This window comes from Babylonia areolata, chromosome 14 (genome assembly GCF_041734735.1).
Source record: "Babylonia areolata isolate BAREFJ2019XMU chromosome 14, ASM4173473v1, whole genome shotgun sequence".
Classification (NCBI taxonomy): domain Eukaryota; kingdom Metazoa; phylum Mollusca; class Gastropoda; order Neogastropoda; family Buccinidae; genus Babylonia; species Babylonia areolata.
In genome coordinates this window covers 26,862,431-26,881,985 of record NC_134889.1, presented here as the reverse complement: position 1 = coordinate 26,881,985, position 19,555 = coordinate 26,862,431, and the positions used below count along the sequence as shown (strand labels likewise).

The 19,555-nt window shown below is 41.7% G+C and overlaps 1 protein-coding gene across 2 annotated transcripts in view; it reads right to left on the bottom strand.

The window, feature by feature from the left end:
• Window positions 1-19,555, bottom strand: part of LOC143289957 (serine/threonine kinase-like domain-containing protein STKLD1) — a 39,463-nt gene that overhangs the window by 4,337 nt on the left and 15,571 nt on the right. For both annotated transcript variants that reach the window (XM_076599225.1, XM_076599226.1), the window contains 7 exons: window positions 16,011-16,072; window positions 14,269-14,335; window positions 12,270-12,398; window positions 10,804-10,932; window positions 9,440-9,571; window positions 7,742-7,894; window positions 6,439-6,518 (listed from right to left, as the gene is read on the bottom strand). In XM_076599225.1, coding sequence (XP_076455340.1) covers window positions 6,439-6,518; window positions 7,742-7,894; window positions 9,440-9,571; window positions 10,804-10,932; window positions 12,270-12,398; window positions 14,269-14,335; window positions 16,011-16,072 — 752 coding nt within the window. The remainder of the gene's footprint in view (window positions 1-6,438; window positions 6,519-7,741; window positions 7,895-9,439; window positions 9,572-10,803; window positions 10,933-12,269; window positions 12,399-14,268; window positions 14,336-16,010; window positions 16,073-19,555) is intronic.

Genomic DNA, 19,555 nt, shown 5'->3' with positions numbered 1-19,555 from the left:
AATCATTAACCGTCACAAACACCTAGCAGTATACAGTGTCACTGCTTACAATGCCATTATCCCTCACCAACACCTTTGCTGTTTACAGTGTCACTGTTTACAAAATCATTAACCGTCACAAACACCTAGCAGTATACAGTGTCACTGCTTACAATGCCATTATCCCTCACCAACACCTTTGCTGTTTACAGTGTCACTGTTTACAAAATCATTAACCGTCACAAACACCTAAGCAGTATACAGTGTCAATGCTTACAATATCATCAGCCCTCACCACCACCTTGGAGTTCGCAGTTTTATTGACCTGCATCATTCAGTCTAAACTATTAATGACAACTTCATCTCACCATCAACCACTGAAACAAAATGTTGTGAACATTCACAGTTAAAGGACTATATCAACAACCACTAATACATATAACAGAATACATATAATAGAATAAAACTCACAAATCGGCGTTCATAAAGTAATAGAGTAAATCAGCAACTGATATTACCAAGAACAATAAAAACACAGAATGCTAGATGTGATTAAAATGGAACAAGTGAGCTTTATACCTGACTATTCCTATCAACTAGTGCATGAATACCTTAACTACCACCCCTCCCTGTACATATTTCTACAAGTATACACACACACACACACAATAAATTTTGAACAGTAAAACCATGGATGAATGTTAGCAATATAATGAAAATTAAAAACAACAACACGAATACGTCAAAATCTTCCACAACAGCCAAAGACCAGCAGGGAACCACTACAGTACAGTATAACGTCCAATAATTATCAGTACCTGTTTCTGTTCCAATTCTCTCTTCAAAACTGCCTACATTTCTTCGACAAATGCCTTTTTACACTGTTCTGAACCTCTAAGCAACTCTAAAAACAAACTAGTGACACCCATATTGAAGCCACATAACAATTAAAAAAATTCAACTGCCAACAAAATCTCTTACAGCTCACCTTCACAATCTTTCACTTTATTTGTATAAATATCCATTTTATCTCATGTTTACTTACATAAATGTCCATTTTTTCATTTAATCAATGTTTACTTGTATAAATGCACACACTCCGTAAATATTTGATCCACTCAGCTGTCAATTTGCATTATAAATTTCAATGACACAGGCAAAAGACAAAATTGCATTTATGTTTTTGCTTTTGGGTGCACTTAGTCCACTGCAAGAATTAATATTTTTTTTTTTTTACAGATGTCAAAATTTTCTGAGAGAGAGAGACAGAGAGAGACAGAGACAGAGAGACAGAAAGTGAGACACAGAAGTGAAATGACAGAGCAGATTTGAAACTCTAAGAATGCATACCTTAACTTACACATCCAATCCACATTGATCCACACAATGACATATTTACTATATACTGACCTACACAGTGACACGTTCACCACATTATGACCAATGGGTTTACTACTTCCTTGACTACACATCCCCCCACTATCAAATTACACATTCATTTTATACTGATCTACACATTCACACTGTCAAACATTTACTTTACACTGGCCAACATATTCAATGTCTACAACCTATACATTCAATCAAACAACACATTCACTATATATTGACCTACAAATTTGCTCCATCACACAGTTACTCTCTAATGACTTGAATATTCAATCTAAATTGATCATACATTCACCCTCTGTTCAATTACACATTCACTCTAAATTGAACCACAGTGACACATTTAATTTGTATTGACCTACATATTCATTCTAAGCTACCTACACATTCACTCTGTGTTGATCAACACATTTACTCTCTATTGAACTATACATTCGCTAGTAATCAAACTAGACGTTCACTCTCTGTTGACCTGCACATAATAATTTACTCTACACTGACCTAAGTATTCATTCTATAACTGACCTACACATTTGCTCTATTACACATTTACTCCATACTGACATGCTTGTTTAGTTCTTTTGACCAACATATTCACTCCATGTTGACCTACATAATTACTCACTCTATACTGTCCTGCTTCTTCACTCTATACTGTCCTACATATTCACTCTAACTATATAATCATTCACTCCATATTGTCCAGCATATTCACTGTATCAACCCACATATTCACTCTGTATCATCTACGTATTCACTCTACAGTCATCTGCATATTCACTTCTTTTCACCAACATATTCACTATTGACTTCCATATTCAAACAATAGTGACCACTACTGGCTGTTTTTTTTTTTTTTTTAGTGATCATTCCGCCATTAAGCTGACATATATGCTATCAAAAGAAGTTATGAACAATCATAAATTATCATAAAATATGCTTCTTGTTTGCACTATCACACAGTATCTAAACAAATAAAATATGCCTTGTTCATGTTCAGAGCTAATACATGTTTCACTTTGCCATATGAAATTCTAAGTGCTTGTCTCCGTATTATTTTTACACACATACAGACAAACATACCAGAATTATTCTGAATCAGTCTCATTCTTTTGATTAACTAGCGCTTTAATTTGTGTCTGCACCAGATTCAGAGCTACATAAATACCTTACTATTATCATTTATCATTAATATTCCGTTCGTTCGTTCTTTAGTTTAACGTCTTTTCACTGTAAGTGATATTAGACGATAATTAATATTCCATTACCATCATCATTATCATTATTATTATTATTTTTATTATTACTTTTAACTATCATGATTATTACCATTTCTTCCCCACCGTCAATTTCTTGCCGGCCGATCTTTCATTCAATTCTCTGGACTTTATTCATTGTTTCTATCATTCATTAATTCACTCTGTTAATCTCTTCATTCATCCTCTCTTACATCCACTCACTGCCTTACAATACAATACAATACAATACAATACAATATCATACCATACCATAAAATACTTAGTGACAGGAAAAAAACCAAAAGGTCTTACCCTGTTTTCTTTGTAGCGTTTGTATACCTCTGACAACATGTTGGGGCCCACTCCTATGTATCTCATCTCAGCGTTCACGTCGTCTAAACAAGCATACACACATACGCCTATATGCCATCACACAGAAAGCCAAGCAAGCCAGTATATATAATGAACAGGGTTCACACAGGTTTCATCATAGTTTTTTTTGCAATGAACTTGGAAAAAAAAAAAAGAAAAAAAAAAAAAAAAAAGCCCTTTTTTTGAGTCTTTTCGATTTGACCCAAGTTTGTAAACTGTTTGTAATTTGAAGTCTCTGTACTAATAAAACAACAACAAAAATAGAGTTATACAAGATATCTGTCAGTGATGAAGTAAAGCAGCCAAATTTTCCAAATGAATTTGAACCACTTCTTCATTCATGGGTTGCAACTCCCACGTTCACTCGTATACACTAGAATGCTTTTTTTTTTTTTTTTTTTTTTTTTTTACATGTATGACAGTTTTTACCCCTACTAAGCAGGCAGTCATACTCCGTTTTCGATGGGGTGGGGCGGGATGGAGGGGAGTGGAGAGGGGGGATGCATTCCCGGTATGTTCTTGTCTCCGTAACCCACCGAATACTGACATGGATTATGGGATCTTTAACATGCACATTTGATCTTCTGCATGCATAAACACATGAAGGGGGTTCTGGCACAAGCAGGTCTGCACATCTACTGACTTGGGAGAACTGGAAAAATCTCCACACTTTACCCACCAGGCGCCACGACCAAGATTTGAACCCAGGACCCTCAGACTTAAAGTCCAACGCTTTAACCATTTGGTTGTTGCCCCTATCTTGAATTTTAACTGAGAAGTTGGATAATAAATGTTTTAAAAAAAAATCCTAATCCTGAAAAAACTTTTTTCCCCCAACCAAAATTGCTGTTCTTATCCATACAGCAGATGACAATTTATACAAGAGGAATAATCCAGCACTAAAAATACTGTGCAGTTCCAGGTTCTTGTGCAATGGTTTTTAGCCTTTGTTTTTTTTTTTTAAGTTTTAAACTATATGATTATTAAAAACCTGTATGATCCCTGATTTTGAAGCATACATATACAGGAAACCATAAACATATGATACAATGAAGCATATCACAAAATGCATGAAACAGTATGCAATATGAAGAAGCACATCATATATATATGCATGAAACCACATACCGCCCAAAGCCAGTCAACAAAGCTTACAGGAAAAGTCAAGCAGTCAAAAACAAGGGATTTCTCTCTTTCACAGTCTCTAAATTTGAAAGTATTCCTTACTGTAGCTGCCTTTCAGATTTTGAAGGCATTTCTTTCTTTTGTGTCTTCCTCCACTTTTCCTTCATCACTTTGAAAAAAAAAAAAGATTAAGAATCTGTATGTGTGTGTATGTGTGTGTGCATGTGTGTGTGTGTGTGTGTGTGTGTGTGTCCACGTGCATCTATGTGTATGTGTGTGAATGTAGGCACTGTGTGTGCACTGAGTGTATGTGAGTGTGCTGATATATATTTGTGTGTGTGTGTGTGTGTGTGTGTGACTGAAGCATCACTGAATGATACAGGAAACGAATGATGAGCACCTACAGGCAGCTGTGAGGCCACTCTGCCCAGGTAGGTAGTCTGTTGTGCAAATGACTGTGTTTGTAAGAGCTGGTTCTCTGACCGAAGATAGGCGCAATGAGAGAATCAGTAATAAAAGTAGATGTGCAAAAAGTGGGTGAATGAGTATATGCACATTTTCAAAAAATCCATCAACATTACTGTTTTTGATTTTCCATGCTATTTCACAGAGTAGACTCAAATCACTCATACCAAACCCCCCCCCTTCCCCTCCCCCCCCCCAGCCCCAAGGTGAACTTCAAAGCAAGGTCATCATGAGAGCAGGGCTTGAAAGGCCATGGAATCTGGGACAATTTTCCTCCACATTTTGGTACGACTGTACTAAAAATGATTTCTTCTATACAAGAACTGGGCATTATCCAGGCCTGAGAAGTACAGACACCATGCAGTGTTGGTCAGGAAATATGAACAACACTCACCCCCCCCCCCCCCCAAAAAAAAAGAATCTGTGAAGTAGATGACATACAGATTGTTTGGTCTAAATCTTCCAATTTGCTGTTATAGCACACTCAGCTCTTGGCATTAGCCCCCCCCCCCCACTCCCACCGCTTTCCACCTACAGTGGTATGCATCTTACGCAGGTTGAACCTACATCCTCCTGGTCAGTCTGTGACATAAATTACTTGGTCACAGCATCAGCCTCAAACAACTTAACTGTAACATGGAGCATAAAATAGGCACCGGTAATCTGTTTTCTTTGTCAGTTTTATTCATCTTATATTATCAAAAAATCATTTGTATTTGTATTTCTTTTTATCACAACAGATTTCTCTGTGTGAAATTTGGGCTGCTGTCCCCAGGGAGAGCGCGTTGCTACACTGCAGTGCCACCCATTTTATTGTGTTTTTTTTCCTGCATGCAGTTTTATTTGTTTTTCCTATCGAAGTGGATTTTTCTACAGAATTTTGCCAGGAACAACCCTTTTGTTGCCATGGGTTCTTTTACGTGCACTAAGTGCATGCTGCACACGGGACCTCAATTTATCGTCTCATCCGAATGACCAGCGTCCAGACCACCACTCAAAGTCTAGTGGAGGGGGAGAAAATATCGGCAGCTGAGCTGTGATTCGAACCAGCGTGCTCAGATTCTCTCGCTTCCTAGGCGGTCGCGTTAACTCTAGGCCATCACTCCACTGTCATTGCTATTTCTACTGCATATCTTTATCACTGCTTGATGAAATGTGAAGACAGGAGAGGGCTAAGGCCATATATAAGAACAAACCACCGACACAACAAAAAGCAGCACAGCACATTTCCACTACACACAGCTGACAAGCCCACACACTCTACACAGAATACTTCAGCCACAAACTTGGCACATCTGCCCTACCTGTCGTCTCCGTCACACAGGGAGATAGAGTGGAGGGGTAGGAGGCAGGGGGTGAGGGAGAAGGACGCTGAATGTATTACCACTCAGTAACTCATCAGTGCATCTGAACTGAAGTTTCTGTGCACCAGCGCTAAAACAGCTGAGCTCATTATCAAAGCCACATTTCATTAAAAAAACAAAACAAAAAAAAACCCCACAAAAAGCGCAATCACAAAACACGTACGATGCCATTGAAACACCCAGCGAACAATGTTCAAACAACATAGCTAACAAGCTATAAGCACTGAAGGAAAATATAACTGATCGAGAAAGTGAAACGAAACATGGCCACTGCGGTACAGATATATCCATACTTGGTCCAAGGGAAGCAATCGGGTGCTGCAGACCAGGACAAATCAGTACTTGGGGTACAAAGCGTTAACTAGCTTGGCAAAAAACACCAGAAACAAAAATCCCGCTTCCTACCCTCCGCACAGAGGCAAAAACAGACAACAACTACAACAACAACAAAATAAAAGCGGTCCACGCCCCTGTACATGTGCCTTCAACTTGCCAGCCTGCCTCACCTCGTTCTTGTGGTACTTGGACTTTATCTCACGCAGGAGCATGCCGACGTCGTAGCTCAGAAGGTCCAGACGAATGTCGTCTGAGGTCATGAACATAGCATCGACCTGAGGTGTGACAGTGTGTGTGTGGGTGGGGTGAGGGGGTAGAAGGGGCGGGGGGGGGGGGGGGGGGGGGGGAGGGGCATTTTTGTGTATCAGCCCTACTATGTGAGTTTAAACAGAAAAAAAGAAAGGTTTGCCACAAGCTGAGAGTTTCAAGAATTCTTTGGTCTTGTTTTGTTGTTATTGTTGCTGCCTGATCTTCCATTCCATTTCGATGGCATGAACCTCACTTGAAGCCCCCATACACACCCACTTTTGACTTTTGACTTTGTGTGTGTGTGTGTGAGAGAGAGAGAGAGAGAGAGATCTTCAGTTTAACGTCTATTCACTAGAAATGTTATAAGACGGAAAGAAGAGAGGTAGTGGATGAGAGAGAGAGAGAGAGAGAGAGAGAGATTGGGGGGAGGGGGGGTGTGTGTGCTTGTGATTATTAGTGTAAGAAAGTGTTGATATATGTATTAGAGTAAATTTAAAAAACCCTCTCTCTAATTTCAAAGAGAGAGAGAGAGTGTGTGTGTGTGTGTGTGTGTGTGTGTGTGTGTGTGTGTGTGTGTGTGTGTGTGTGTGTGTGTGTATTGTGTTGTGTTGTGGTGTGTTGTGTTGTGTTGTGTTCATGCATGTATGTTTCACCCCCATCAACAGTCTCTCCTTCCACCCCCAATGAATCTGGCCAACACATAAGACGTTGACAGGAAATCACCCCGAGCATGGAGCTGTCCTCAACCCCAGGGGAAGAGGAACGCACCTACAATCACGTGACGGATGGGAGGGGAGAGTGCAGCGCAGATTTTTTTCTTCTTTTTTTTTTAAGTGTAAGCAGATTTTCTTTTCTTTGTTTTTTTTTTTTTTTTTAGTGCAGCACAGATTAATTTTGCAGAGAGGATTCGGACTGGTTCCGGCACTAATAACGATCATGCAAAAATCAGGCGGCCGATGACACCCTTGGGCACAGTTTGGCAGAAAACAACCCTCCACCCCTTTCCCACCTCCGCCAACGCCCCCCCCCCACCCCCTCCAAATAAAAACCCCACACATATAACCCCACCACTTTAAAACAAGGAACTCAACCTGCAAAAATAAAGTGGAAATCATGTGACCAAAATGTAGAAAACTGGCAACGCCTGTTTAAAAGAAAAAAAAAAGACAAAAAAGTCCCCCTCCCGCACCCCCCACCAGCTCTCTCCCCTCACAAGACACTGACCATATTCGCACAGCTCCATGATGAGGTTAACGATGGCTTCCACCACCTCAGCGTTGTCGCGGTGAAGCTCGTAGGCCTTGACGATGATGGGGATGCCAGCTGGTTGGTCGTCGCTGGGTTTGTCGCTCGTCAGCACCCGGTATGCGCACTCCTCTGACAGACGGACACACACACACATGTGCTGTGCGCTTGAAGCACGTTATGTGTGTGATTGTCTGCTTGCATGTTAGGTTTTTCGGTTTTTCTCTCTCTCTCTCTCTTTTCATAATTGCAACATATTGAAAAAAAAAATGTGTACATATCTGGTGATATAATCATATCTATAGGGTCACATATATTCCCAGTGTTGATGTTGTTGATTAAGTGGAGTATGGTGGGTCTAATCATAATATCTATATAATTTCTTTTTCAGAAATCTGTCAACGTATGTCAGCAATATGTGAATATAACAAGGACATATACTTACCTTTTGCCATGATCATGTACAATGTTTAACACACAAATGACATCCGTGATAAACGCATACATACATATAGATATATTTTGTTCTTTTTCTGTGCAGTTTTTCTTATTTTTTTTGCATTTCTTTATGAATTTATATGCATATGAACAATGTAAAAATGCAACAAAAAAACCAAAACAACAATAATAATAATGGTATTTATATAGCGTTGAATCTTGTGCAGAGACAAATTAAAGCGCTTTTGCACCAGTCATTCACACGCATGCATAACTCAAAAACTGTAGAAACTAAAGACAAGGAAGAGGCAGGCAAGGGAGGCTATTTTGGGAAGAGGTGGGTTTTAAGGCCAGGCTTGAAAGAGCTGAGTGTGGAGACTTGACGAAGCGAAAGAGGAAGTTCATTCCAATTGCAAGGTCCAGAGACCGAGAAAAAACGGTGGCCAACAGTCGAGTGTTTGAATCTGGGTATGCGTAAACAGAGTGGATCCAAAGCCGATCATAGTGAGCGAGATGGAGTGTAGAACAACAAAAAAACAAAAAAGTCAGCCATTTGGATGCACAGGTCAGGGATCGAAGACGGTTTGTCGGAAGAAGGGGGTAACTCTGCAGGCATGGACAGGGGAGACAATATATTGTGGGGGTGTGGGTGGGTGGGGTACGTAACTAACTGTACCTACTTTTGTTTTCTCCCCAGGGTCAGCAGGGGTAGTAGTTTGCACAGGACAGGGACTCAGACCCCTGCCAGAGTCTGCACCAGTGGGCCATGTTATAGCATGTGCAATTAAAAAGAAGTTTCCAGCGAAATATCCGAGGCCAGAAAGACAAAGAATGGACAAGAGCGGCCGAGAGTCAGAAAAAATGGGCAATTGGAGAGGGCATAGTCGAATCAGGTACAAAGATAATAATAGCTAGTCACATAGAACAAAAAAAAAGGCCAAATGAACACGCTTAATAGCCAAAAACAGTGTAAGACAAGGCAGAACGAAAACCTGACAAGATGGCGTCGAGAGCCTTGGCCAAAGGAATGATTCAGCGCTTGTAGCCTTTAGAGGTGTTTGATTGGCTAAGAGCGGATCAGGCCAGGCAGGGCCGGGCGTCTTTTCACTGTTAGTCATGCAAAATTTGGCCAAACAGAGCAAACTGATAGGCCTAGTTTGCATCAGTTTGACATGGTACAGTATATGACACCAAAAAGAAGTTAAAAAAAAAAAAAATCAACAAAAGGCCTCCACTGACCGTTGGGCTCCACCAGGGTGGACAAGACCATGCAGATGTTCTTCACCACCTTGGCGTTCTTCACGTGGGTGTCCAGGGCCTGCAGGAGAGTGCCCACCCCGTCCTGTGAGTTGACTTGCTCAAAGCAGCTGTCTGGTGACAGACAGGCATACAGTATTATCACTGTCGTTGTTGTTCTTATTGTTGTTGTTATGACTGTTGTTAACATCATTATCATTGTGTGTGTGTTATCATTATGATCAATATAATTATCAGTGTGTGTGTGTGTGTGCGCGCGGATGAGACGATAAACCATGGTCCTGTGGCACACTCAAAAAGAACCCATGGCAACAAAAGCGTTGTCCTCTGGCATCCACTCAGATACGTGCACATATATACATACATGCACTCAAAGCCAGTGACCAGCTCATTGGGTTATGCTGCTGGCAGGCTTCCTGTGACTATCACTGCTATGGAACCAAAAACCGTGAATAAACAAGAAGAGAGAGAGAGAGATAACGATAACAATAACGATAACGATGTTTTATTCAGATTAAGGCCAAAGCCCCTTACTGAAGGGGGTCATACAAGAAAATAAATAAGGAAAATGACTTGACACGATAAACCAACATCACAAATCAACCAAAAGTAGCTAATACAATACTCAACAACATTCACAAAATAACGATTCAAAGTCTCTTCAATGCCTCATATAAGTATATGGCCAAGTTTTGTTGGGTAAGCTCATGTTTTGATGACATGAGCCGATTAAATCTAAAAGCACAGGGATCTTTATAATATTTAGGTCGAATTAATCTTGGTCTGAGGTCACTCAAAGCAGGGCAACATAACAAAAAATGCAATTCATCTTCCCTGCCCAGGTTGCACAATTGACACATATATACACAGAGAGAGAAAGTGAAACTGAAAAATGTTTTAATGCCATTGACATTACAGTCCTATTGGCATGGGACAAATCAGCATAATCGTTTAACACATAAAAACAAACCAAATAGCATGAATATAATATGTATCAAAGTCGCAGCAACAAACCTGCTGCAAGACAATAGAAAACACTTATGTCAAAAACGGCTATACCCACGTTCGACAAACTCACAGCGTGATCAACCTAAAAGAAAAGTATGAAAAAAAGAAAAGTAAACCTATACATATTCAGTTAATTTGCACTTTCTCCGTGCATATTAGAAAACGATACAAATGTCGGCTTCTTTGAATCGACCATCCAACCTAAACGCTATGACAGTTAAAGCTGTAGTATGATTTTTTTTTTTTTTTAACTTTCGAGACTGCAATTCTTTTGTTGTGTATGCATTTACAAGTCAGAGAGAGAGAGAGAGAGAGAGAGAGAAGAACTGTGGTCTCACCATCCAGACAGAGGGAGACCATGGCAGCAGCTGCCGCCTCTGCAACTTCCGAGGAGCTGGTGTGGTTCTTGAGCGCCCGACACACTTCGCCGACCGCTTTCTCGTGTGACGCGATCCTGGCGTTGTTCTCTGTCAGTGCGATGCCAGAACGTGATGTCATGGTGGCATGAGGAGAGGGGTCTTTTGTGTGTGAAAGGATAGTGCGAGGAGGGAGAGAGAGAGAGAGAAAGGGAGGGAGGGAGGGAGAGAGAGAGAGAGGGAGAGAGAATGTGTTTGTGTGTGTAGGTGTGTGTGTGTGTGTGTGTGTGTGTGTGTGTGTGTGTGTGTGTGTGTGTGTGTGTGTGTGTGTGTGTGTGTGTTTTAACATGTATACATTTGAGCTACATTTGAGCGGAGAGAAAATTATGTGTGTGTGTGTGTGTGTGTGTGTGTGTGTGTGTGTGTGTGTGTGTGTGTGTGTGTGTGTGTGTGTGTGTGTGTGTGTGTGTGTGTGTGTGTGTGAGTAAATTGAGAGAAAGTGTGAAAATCAAACTGATAGTCTGGCCATTCGGAAGAGACGATAAAACCGAGGTCCTGTGTGCAGCACGCACTTGGCGCACTAAAAAAGAACCCATGGCAACAAGAGTGTTGTCCTCTGGCAAAATTCAGCAGAAGAAATCCAGTCTGATAAAATCCACTTTGATAGGGAAAACAAATAAAACTGCACACAGGAAAAAATTTTTTAAAATGGGTGGCGCTGTAGTATAGCGACGCGCTCACCCTGGGGAGAGCAGCCCGAATTTCACACAGAGAAATCTGTTGTGATAAAAAGAAATACAAATACAAATAAAAATAGGTACACAAATATATACGCATGCACTCAAGGCCTGACTAAGCACGTTCGGTTATGCTGCTGGTAAGGAATCTGCCTAGCCGATGCGACGTAGCATATAAATGGATTTGTCCAAACGCAGTGACGCCTCCTTGAGAAACTGAAACTGAAACTTTGGCACACCGAGACAACAAAACTGGTTCCAATCCAGCAGTGCACACAACCTCTAAAGAGCTGTTCTTCTCTGAGACTGCTCAGCCTAAATATACTGACGGCCTCTCTGTGTGACAATTTGTATTACTGGTGTTTCACATCAGTGTGACAATTTGTATTACTGGTGTTTCACATCAGTGTGACAATTTGTATTACTGGTGTTTCACCACAGTGTGACAATTTGTACTACTGGCGTTTCACCACAGTGTGACAATTTGTATTACTGGCGTTTCACCACAGTGTGACAATATGTGTTACTGGTGTTTCAGCAGTGTGTGACAATTTGTATTACTGGCGTTTCACCACAGAGTGACAATATGTATTACTGGTGTTTCAGCAGTGTGTGACAATTTGTACTGCTGCTGTCTACAAATGCGGACAAACGGGAGGAACAGTTAAGCTAAGCACATTCGCCCAGCCCGTTCTTCCCCGCATCACTGACCGAGGATGGTGAGGCCCCAGAGGGCGTTGCAGCATGCAGCGGCCAGACTGACATTGTCGGGGTCATCCCTCATGGCTGTCAGCAGGTCCTGGATGGCTCCCAGCTGACACAGGGCGCTGCTGGCTTCATCTGGGGGACAAGACAGCGCACAGCACGTGGCTGCTGGGGTGAGGTGGGTCACTGGGTTGGGGGGTTTGGGGGGGGGTGGGGGTGTGGTGTGGTGTGGTGATCGTGTGGTGGTGGTGTGGTGTAGGGGTGGGGTGGTGGTGGTGTGTGTGGTGTAGGGGTGGTGTGGAGTGGTGGTGGTGTGGTGTAGGGGTGGTGTGGGGGTGGTGTGTGTGGTGTAGGGGTGGTGTGGAGTGGTGGTGGTGTGGTGTAGGGGTGGTGTGTGTGGTGTAGGGGTGGTGTGGCGTGGTGTAGGGGTGGTGTGGTGTGGTGTAGGGGTGGTGTGCTGTGGTGTGCTGTGCTGTGGTGTGATGCTTGTGTGGTGTAGGGGTGGTGTGGTGTGGTGTAGGGGTTGTGTTGTGTGGTGGTGGTGTGGTGTGGTGTGGTGTGGTGTAGGGGTGGTGTGGTGTGGTGGTGGTGTGGTGTGGTGTGGTGTGGTGTAGGGGTGGTGGTGGTGGTGTGGTGTGGTGTAGGGGTGGTGGTGGTGTAGGGGTGGTGGTGGTATGGTGTGGTGTGGTGTGTGTGGTGCGGTGTGGTGTGGTGTGGTGTGCTGTGTGTGCTGTGCTGTGGTGTGGTGTAGGGGTGGTGGTGGGGGTGGTGGTGGTGGTGGTGGTGGTGGTGGTGGTGTGGTGTGGTGTGGTGTGGTGTGGTGTGCTGTGGTGTAGTGTAGGGGTGATGTGGTGTGGTGTGGTGTAGGGGTGGTGTGGTGTGGTGTGGTGTGGTGTAGGAGTGGTGGTGGTGTGGTGTGGTGTGGTGTGCTGTGGTGTGGTGTAAGCGTGATGTGGTGTGGTATGGTGTGGTGTGGTGTGGTGTAGGGGTGGTGGTGGTATGGTGTGGTGTGGTGTGGTGTAGGGGCTGAGTGATATGGGATGGGGGTGAGTATTTGTGGTGGGGTGGAGTGAGCTGAATTAGGCTGGGGTGGCTTTCTGTTGGGGTAGTGAGATGGGTTACGCCGGGGTGGGGTGAGGTGGTTTGGGTTGGGCTGGGGTTCCGTTGGGGATGGGTAGGATTGGTTAGATTGGGGTGGGGTAAGGTGGGTTAAATTGGGGGTGGGTTTAAGTTGGGGTTAGGCTGGGGTGGGGTGAAATGGGTCAGATTGTCAGGGGTGAAGTGGGTCAGGTTGGGCTGTGGGGAAATGGGTCAAATGGGTTAGGTGGGGGTAGGGTCAAATGGGTTAGGTTGGGTGGGATAAAATGGGTTGGGGTGGGAATGGGTTATGTTGAAGTGAGGAGAAATGGGTATTGTTGGGGCTATAAGTAACGGGTTAGGATGGGTGTGGTGGATGGAATTGGGGCCATGATGATCAGAAACAACATGTGTTTTCATTGTCATTTTTTTCCCCCTTTTGCTCAGTAATCACTTCTTTCACATAAGTCCCTCAAAAGAGCGAGGGCTAAATGTAAAGTTAGCATGTTCGCTGCTTATCTATTACACTTGTTGATAAAGAATTTGTCTTATCTTGTCTAACTGATATCCTTTCACTCTTTCTACCCCATGAGTACAATTAGTTTACCCTCCTGCACAGCTGTGTAGCTAGACATGCATGCAAACATGTGTGCACATCAACTGACATTCAATGCAGAAGCAAAACAGTGCCAAACATGAACAAACCATCAGAGAATGAGCTTAAGTTACCAAACCAAATAAATCCCAGAAAACAGCCAGATGAGAACACTCCATTCCAGCTCAGTGCTCTGTGATGAGAATACCTGTAAATGGTTAGATATGGAAGGATCTATACCATGAGCGTAAATGGGGTGGCACAAGTTAAAAAAAAGAAACAAGCACTGTTTGTTCCAGAGAGAAAAGAAAAAAAAAAGAAAAAAAGACTCACTGTTAGCGGAGAGGGCCAGAATGGTGCCTGCTGCTGCCTGTTGAACATCAGAGCTCCCTTTGTGCTCCTGTTAAAAACATCATTTGTATCGTCACTGTCACTTCATTCACGTCACAAACTGATGGCCAAAATTTAACCTTGCAAGTTCCTGGCATCATTATTTGGTCGCTTGGACTTCTTTTTTTTTTTTTTTTTTTGTATGTGCCTTCTTAAGAACCTTTTGTTTTTTCACATGTTTAACCTCTTCTTGCAACTGATATAACTGTCACCTTTTGTCCTCCAAAGTGTAACTTCTTTTTTACTGCCTTATATGATGTAAGCTTTCTTTTTGAGCCTGAAATGATGTGACCACTCTTTTCATGCCCTATATGACACATCCATTATTTCTGTGCCTTATGATGGAATCTTTCTTTTTGTGCCCTGTATGATGAAATAATTTTTTGTGCCCTATCTGGTATAATCTTTCTTTTTGTGCCCTGTATGATGAAATCATTTTTTGTGCCCTATCTGATATAATCTTTCTTTTTGTGCCCTGTATGATGAAATAATTTTTTGTACCCTATCTGATATAATCTTTCTTTTTGTGCCCTGTATGATGAAATCATTTTTTGTGCCCTATCTGATATAATCTTTCTTTTTGTGCCCTGTATGATGAAATCACTTTTTGTGCCCTATCTGATATAATCTTACTTTTTGTGCCCTGTATGATGAAATCACTTTTTGTGCCCTATCTGATATAATCTTTCTTTTTGTGCCCTGTATGATGAAATCATTTTTTGTGCCCTATCTGATATAATCTTTCTTTTTGTGCCCTGTATGATGAAATCATTTTTTGTGCCCTATCTGATATAATCTTTCTTTTTGTGCCCTGTATGATGAAATCACTTTTTGTGCCCTATCTGATATAATCTTTCTTTTTGTGCCCTGTATGATGAAATCACTTTTTGTGCCCTATCTGATGTAATCTTTCTTTTTGTGCCCTGTATGATGAAATCATTTTTTGTGCCCTATCTGATATAATCTTTCTTTTTGTGCCCTGTATGATGAAATCATTTTTTGTGCCCTATCTGGTATAATCTTTCTTTTTGTGCCCTGTATGATGAAATCATTTTTTGTGCCCTATCTGATATAATCTTTCTTTTTGTGCCCTGTATGATGAAATCATTTTTTGTGCCCTATCTGATGTAATCTTTCTTTTTGTGCTTCACATCATGTAACATTTCTCTTCTTTTTTGCCTTATGTATGTAACTTTTTTTTGCATTATGTAACCTTTCCCTTTTGTTCCTCATATAATGTAACCTCTCTCTTGTTTGTTTATGTAACATTTTCTTTTTTTGCCTTATGATGTAACCTTTCTCTTGTGTTCCTTATATGATGTAACCTCTCTCTTTTTTGCTTATGTAACTTTTTCTTTTTTTGCCTTATGTGATGCGAATTTGTTGTGATGATGTCAGCAGCTGACTGAACAGCTGATTGCCCCCTAGGTGTTTGCACACAACGTCTCCTGATTCTGCATGCAAGTACAAACGTCAAGTGGACAGATTCTGCAAACAAAGAAAAATTATCTTGCTCTTTTCTACAAATCTATCAAAGGGAGTGAATAAAACAACTGTTATACATTTACTGTGCAACTTTCAAAATTTGGCAGAAAAGGTTGTTTTTTTGGGGGTTTTTTTTTTGGCTTTGTTTCCACTGTCCTGTGAGGAATCACAAGAAAGCAAAGGGGTGATAATAAACATACCTTCATGACTTTACCTAGGACTGCCAGAACTTCAGGTTTAAACAGCACATCGTTCGCATCGGCTGAAAACAGAAACAAAATGAGACATTGAATTCAAAGAAAAAAGAGAAACAATGTATACAAATGATCTTTTTTTTCCTTCTAAAAAACACAGCAACAACCCAACAACATGAATAAATCTGAAACAGAAATGTAATGAAACCCTGAATTCAAAGGGAAAAAAAGTGAAAGATTGTACGCCAGTAGCTTTTTCTCACTCCTCCAATAAGAAAGCCTATTTAAAATTGAAATATAAGACATAAATCAAAAAGGTCTGGAACATAGGTGTATGACCAATTTTTGTTTCTGCTGCTATTGTTGTTGTTGCTTGCAATATTACTGTTGCTGTTTTACATGATGCTGTCATTGCTGTATCTTAGGATGAATGATGTTGGACATCAAGGTTTTGGGTCAAGAAGGAAACTGCCCACAACTATGCCTCCAACAAAAAATAAGAGAGGACAATAAATAACAGAATAAAGAAAAAAAACAAAACCTATCTAAAAACATGTATGCCTGATGAAATGCAAATATCTGTCACACTATGTTAACAGTATGTGTGTTTTCATAACAATATTTCCATCAAAACTTTAACAATTTCTGCAGAGACAGAACCTCCGGTTCTTACCAACCGGATTCATATTGATGTGTCAGTTTTACACACACACACATCCACACACACACCCACCCACCCACCCACCCACACACACACCCACACACACACCCACCCACACACACACACCCACACCACCCACCCACACACACCCACACCCACCCACACACACACACACCCACACACACACACACACACACACACACACACACACACCCTCTACTATCTATGTGTGTGTATGAGGGTACACCAGACCTCACAGAGGTCGATCAACAAACAGACAGACAAATATGTACGTATAGGTGAATGACAGGTTAAAAAAAAAAAGAAAAAAAAAGCAATCTTTCCCTCTAGGCAAATTGGGAGACCAGTCAGTCAGCTGTGACTTGTATGTCTCAAACAGGCAGAGAATTTCACGTTTGCAAAGCTGAAGAACAAAAAGCTCTCCCAACATGTTTCTCTCCGTTGAATTTGGGAACGCAAAGAATTCCATGTTCAACAGAAGAGTGGAGAGACCTTATATGGACCAACTTGCTTAAAATGTTAAAAATATACGGGGTTCAGTTCCAGAAATGATGTGAAATGAGAGATGTCAGATCTTTTTACTGTTTTCTCTTTTCACCTGTTAAGTCAGTGTAATTCTTTGAAAAGAGGCACACAAGGACACACTGTTTATGTGTCCTAAAAGCTAGTCTGACAAAAGAATTTTGAAGCTGTCAGAGATTTGAGAAACTTCAATGAATAACCAGCGAAATCACACCACACCATCATCATCATCATCATCATCTTTATCTGCCTGAGCGCTTCATGATACTGAACGCCAGGATTTTACATACAGACATATCTGTAGCCATTACAAATGGGAGTCCATCTTTTTATTGAATGCGCCTTGGTTGAATCGGTCAGCAGTTCAATTTCTGATGGTTCGAGGTCCCACTCTGACACAGTGCTGTGTCCTTGGGGAAAGGTGTTTTACTCCAATCACCCTCACTCCACCTAGGCGTTCATGGGTACCCCGACTTGAGGTTGGGGACGGTTAAAAGCGCCAAGAGGAGAGAACTGGGCCCTGTCTTCCTGTGCTGAGCCCCTGACATGGCCACCCACCAGCCCTGTCTTCCTGTGCTGAGCCCCCCTGACACAGCCACCCACCAGCCCTGTCTTTATATGCTGAGCCCCCCTGACACAGCCACCCACCAGCCCTGTCTTCCTGTGCTGAGCCCCCCTGACACAGCCACCCACCAGCCCTGTCTTTATATGCTGAGCCCCTGACACAGCCACCCACCAGCCCTGTCTTTATATGCTGAGCCCCTGACACAGCCACCCACCAGCCCTGTCTTCCTGTGCTGAGCCCCTGACACAGCCACCCACCAGCCCTGTCTTTATATGCTGAGCCCCTGACACAGCCACCCACCAGCCCTGTCTTTATATGCTGAGCCCTGTCTTCCTGTGCTGAGCCCCTGACACAGCCACCCACCAGCCCTGTCTTCCTGTGCTGAGCCCCCCTGACACAGCCACCCACCAGCCCTGTCTTCCTGTGCTGAGCCCCCCTGACACAGCCACCCACCAGCCCTGTCTTCCTATGCTGAGCCCCTGACACAGCCACCCACCAGCCCTGAAAGGCTGCAGGACCATTTTCTTTACTGTCCATATCTTCACCACTGAAGCCATTATTTCACGGTGCTGCAACATCCACCGGAGGTGTGAGGGCTGGGAACAAGTCCAGTGAGTGCGTGAGACAGGTGCAAGAACTGTGAACATGTGGAACAAGTGCACAAGACCAGAGCTGGTAGTAGGCATCACCCATATTCTGGTTATGAAAAAAAAAAAAAAAAAAAAAGCATGAATGATGGGATAACAAAACCAGAAGAACAAAAAGATAATGTTGTTGTTTTTAATGTTAAATAATTCTTACATACATACTTCTTACAGGTTTATTGCTGGGGTATGCATTCAGTTACATGAAGATTCATGATAATTATTTGTATTCAAAAGAAATTTACAATTTAGTTGGGTACAAACATATGTACTGTATACATCCTTTCCCGTTCATGACAAAAAAAAAAGCAATTTGCTAACAAACACAAAAATGTGTTCAAAATGAGCAAGACAATTTTACATTTAAATTCAATTTGGCAGAAATCAGCTCAAGCTTTGCTTATGGAGTGTGCATATATTAGTTTCACATTTGAGTTTAGTCAGGCAGAAACTGATTCAAACTTTGCATGTGGAGTGCGTGATTATTAGTTTTACATAAAAATTTAGTCAAGGCAAAAATCAGTTCAAGCATTACTTGTAGAGTGTCCATATGATTATTATACAATTTTCGGTGCAGAAGTGCTTTTCAAAACATTGCTAATGTGCAGGTGAAGAAATCTTATTTCAAAAAAAAAGAAAGGAAAAAGAAGAATAAGTATGAGAGGAAAGGTGCTAATGTGCAGGTGAAGAAATCTTATTTCAAAAAAAAGAAAGGAAAAAGAAGAATAAGTATGAGAGGAAATCACATCACTTGCCACAGAGTGCCAACATTAGTCAGTACAGAATCTCGTAAAGAGGAAGTAAAAAATAAATGAAGAATAAATTGTAAGCGAGCAGCTAAAACACAAGTCAGCTACAGTCATGAGCCTACATTTGAACTGGCCCTAACCTTCATATATTCATGTTGCAAAAAAAAAAAACATTCTGGTCACACATGCCACACCTTACTTCTGAACATCTTTTCTGCATTAGGATAATTTTTCCAAGAGCATTTTTTTTCCTGTCAAGAAAATATGTTCTAGAAAACACCCATATCCCTCCACTTCTCCAAAATGTTATAACTTAGGTGTACTTTATCCGTGTATTGTGCTTGCATAAACGTGTGTGTATAACATCTTTAAGTGTGTCAACTATCAAA